A 3,880-nucleotide genomic window follows, 5' to 3' on the forward strand; every position below is an offset into this window, starting at 1 on the left:
TATATATCAATGCAAGATGTATCAGGAGCCTCGAATCGATTAAATGAACCAGTTCATATTTGGTTGTTTCAGTTTTTCAATTTCTAAAAGAAATTCATAGAAATGTTTAATTATTATGTTTAGTTTTTCAGTTAGTCATCACACATTTTGCAGGAGATTGGCAAGACTCTTATTGAACATACCTGAGACTATTTTCAATATGTATTTTATTACTCTAAAAGTCTGGATGATAGCTATATAAGTTTTATTTTTTTGCGAGGTTGATGTTTTGGAATTATGACATGAATAAACAAGCACGCACAAGGTGGCATTCAAATCCACGACTCTTCAAATCAAATCAAGGTTCTCGCATATTTTTCGAATCAAATAAAGGAAATCAACTCTTCCAGTTACAGTGACGAGTATTATAAAAATTGATAGAGATCATATTTTGAACCTACTTGAAAAAAACATTTAATTTTTTCAATATTCTCGTGAATCTCTCTACTCAGTTCAGAGCACTTATTTTTTGTAGAGGTAGGAAGATGCATGATGCATAAAATTTAAATCGTCATTGATTAAATTTCGGATTTATTAAAGCTATTTATGAGTGAAACATGATCGATTGCAGCGACTTCTAAGGATTCAGAATTTTCTGGTAATAGGAATCTGAGTAGGTTTGTCGGGGATCGCAGGTAGTCTTGTAATAGATTCGCTCGTTCCATATGAATGCCAATCTTACAACTCCCATGATTCGGAAGAAGTCAACGGCTAGCACGTTGGTGTCCAGACTCAGGTCGGCGTCGAGGAAGAGGTCGTGAATCTTCTTGCAGTTCTCAACCGCTTGGGCACTCAGGCCATCAGACATGTTATCTAGTATCTTCCGCAGATTCCCAGTGAGTTGCGCCATCACAGCTGTCAATGTGTACTTATAGCTTCCTTGGCTGGAAACAGAAACAAAAATTATGTTATCTGTTATGTAAATGATCAGAGCAATTTAAGAAATGATTGCAAGTTGATCAATATGATACTGTATCAAATACAGATTAGTGTAGGTTGGTTTGATCTAAATGATCAATACTTGAATAGCGTAGTGGTAAATTGATTGGGTTTCAAGTTGACATGATCCTATAAACCGTTCAAAAACTGATGATATGTTTGTATTATCATTTTCCTATCATCAAGATAAATTTGATTGAGTATGGAAACATTGATATGAGTTTATTAAAAATAATACAAAATAAACCAGTACAGTACAAATAAATTTCGCTGTAGAACAGCTAAAAACTTGAGAGAGGTTTATCTTTTATATTCGAAAAGGAGAATATTAAAGTTAACAATGGAGCAGAGTTTTTTAAATCAAGTCGAGCTACGAAATAGAACTTATTGAAAGTTCTTCATCAAAATTCTTTGAAAGTCAGTTGCAATTAAGTTTAAACAGTGATTCATGCTTGAGGTAGAATGAATAGTATTCATTAAAATGATAAATAAATGAAATAGAGAGTGAGTCTATTAAACATTCAGATCAAAAGATTTTTATCTATATTTATTGAGAAATAACAATGAAATCACCATTGTATAAAACAAAACCGTATTGTTTCGCTTTTTGATAATCAATCTATTGATAATAAATTCAAAAGATGATATTTGCATAGTAATGAGATTTGAAATTACACAAATAATGTCAGACAAAAAAAATTATCAGAACAGTAATTACTATTAAATACGTCAAGTATTATCAACTACAACTACTTTATAGAGGCTCACCATAGCTCTTAAGCTTGTCTTTTTTCTTTAGGACTAAAGAATTAATATAAATAAAATTTATATAATATAGAATTTATTTAATATAAATAAAAATAAAAATTTAAATCTCAGCATCCTTTAAAATTATTTTTTCACATGTTTCGGACATTGATGCCATTTTCAAGTGATTCAAAAATAATTAATTTAATTATATTTTTATATATTTCTAATCACTTGAAAATGACATCAATGTCCGAAACACGTTGTGGAAAAATAATTTCAAAGGGTACTGAGATTTATATTTTTATTTTTACTTCTAAGCTTGCTATTGCCTTTTGACATTGATAGAGTATAGAATACAATAGAATAATAATAGAATAAGCATAATAAAATACAACAATAGAGTATAGAATACTAAACCAGACTCACTTTTTTCGTTCACTTATGTTTTCTAGTATATATTTTCGAAGATCATCAATGTTTTGTTTGTTGCCCCAATACTGATGAACTTTTGGCCAAAGGATATCCAAGTCATGGTTATCCCGGAAGTCGTTATCTGGGTAAGCGATGATGATTTTTCCATTTTCAATTATTTTCTCAGGAGTTGCCCTCCAAAGAATGCCTTCAATAGCGTTTGGATTTACCCACACCTCTCTGCCATCCACCGTCAATTTACTCTTCAAGTAATTCACAAAGTCATAATGGTCCTGTTGGCTAGAAATGCCTGTAGAATGCATAAGTTCAATTGAATTATCAAACTGGAATCAACAGACCAGTCAGTCATATTCATCTAACCATAGACATTTATTTACCATAATCAATTACTAAATTCGGAATGAGCGAACATGTTGTTTATATTGTGGGTTAATTCAACATTTAAATGAGTGGAAACATTTAACCGCAAGCTATGGATAAGAGATAGTTTGAATTAGACCCAAACTATAACAACTGAGTGGATGTCTAAATAGCATTTATAATCAGCGTTCTACATTTCACAAGATGAATAATAATTATCTCAGGAATAACCATAACACACAATTTTGTCATTCAAGCACCGACATGCAATCAATAATTTGATGTAATAACGATTTTTTCACTTGCTGACGGAGTACTTTCGGGTTTCAAAAAATCCATTTTCAACCCATTGAGAATGGATACTTAAGCCCGAAGTACTAGGTCAGTAAGTAATTGGACGAATCGTTATTTCATCAGATAATTGACTTTATGTTTAATGTTCAGATGACAAAATAGCGTGTTAAATGCAGAATGGAATGTACCAAGAAACCATAATCAATAATTATAATATCATTGTAATAAAAAGTTACAGAGTAAATAAATAATATCCTAAGATACAAGGGTGGGCTGTTGAGTAATGCACACACTAATACCCTCAGAATCGAGCCTGGTGGAATGTGGAAATACCATTCATCCTCTACACTGCTAGCAGTTTGAAGGCGTGCGTTCATCCAGTTGGTTTGTTTGGTGAAGTATGTATGGCGTTGTGTTCTGGTGTTATGTCAACGCCAATCAACCACCCGCAGTTATCGAATTCTTATCTACAGAGAAAGGGAATCCTAGTGAGATTCATCGTAGTTTTTGAGGCTGTTTAGTTCTTGATTCTTCTCAATAATGATCTATGAATCTTCTCCTTCCTCACAGTAGTGCTTCAAAAATTGTTCACAGCATTCCAATCGACGGTGTTCATTGTGGTCTGTCAGACGGCGGTGTGGTACCCATCGTGCACAGATTTATGTATCCTAATTGTCAATATTGAAGTCGACACGTTCCTTGGATTTCCAACTTGTGTTGCGATCCTGTTGAGAGATTCACCAGTCATTTGAATCAAGTCCTTGACAAGTTTACGATGATTATCGTTTGGCAGTGATGGGAGTCCACTGCGTGTTTCGTCAACAATTGAGGATTTTATCCAGGTTGGCAATCTCGAAATTTATAACTCATTGATTCATGTATACCTATCACCGTATCGTCACAATAAACAACCTTTAAACGATGATAAAGCTCACTATGATTCACTTCTCAGCAGTTAAAAATTCAATACAGCATATAGTTTAATTCGCGTTTACATGACACCAGAACACAACGCCAACTTTCACTAACCAAACCAAACTTGATGAACGCAACGCCTTCAAACTAC

At 33.1% G+C, this 3,880-nt stretch overlaps 1 protein-coding gene across 1 annotated transcript; it reads right to left on the reverse strand.

Annotated features, from left to right (window-relative positions):
• Positions 1-553: 553 nt before the first annotated feature.
• LOC120356475 lies at positions 554-2,462 on the reverse strand. Its single transcript, XM_039445404.1, has 2 exons — positions 2,155-2,462; positions 554-923 (listed from the first exon to the last, which is right to left on the reverse strand). The coding sequence occupies exons 1-2, from the start codon at positions 2,460-2,462 to the stop codon at positions 617-619; spliced, it is 615 nt and encodes a 204-aa protein (XP_039301338.1). The 3' UTR covers positions 554-616.
• Positions 2,463-3,880: the final 1,418 nt, after the last annotated feature.

This window comes from Nilaparvata lugens, unplaced genomic scaffold, assembly GCF_014356525.2.
Source record: "Nilaparvata lugens isolate BPH unplaced genomic scaffold, ASM1435652v1 scaffold6840, whole genome shotgun sequence".
NCBI classification, from domain to species: Eukaryota; Metazoa; Arthropoda; class Insecta; order Hemiptera; family Delphacidae; genus Nilaparvata; species Nilaparvata lugens.

Excerpts from the sequence above, each read along its gene's own strand:
- LOC120356475 (XM_039445404.1), bottom strand. The coding sequence starts at position 2,462 with ATGCATTCTACAGGCATTTCTAGCCAACAGGACCATTATGACTTTGTG. Across the intron at positions 924-2,154 it reads AACATAAGTGAACGAAAAAA|CCAAGGAAGCTATAAGTACA; the intron begins GTGAGTCTGGTT and ends TTCTGTTTCCAG.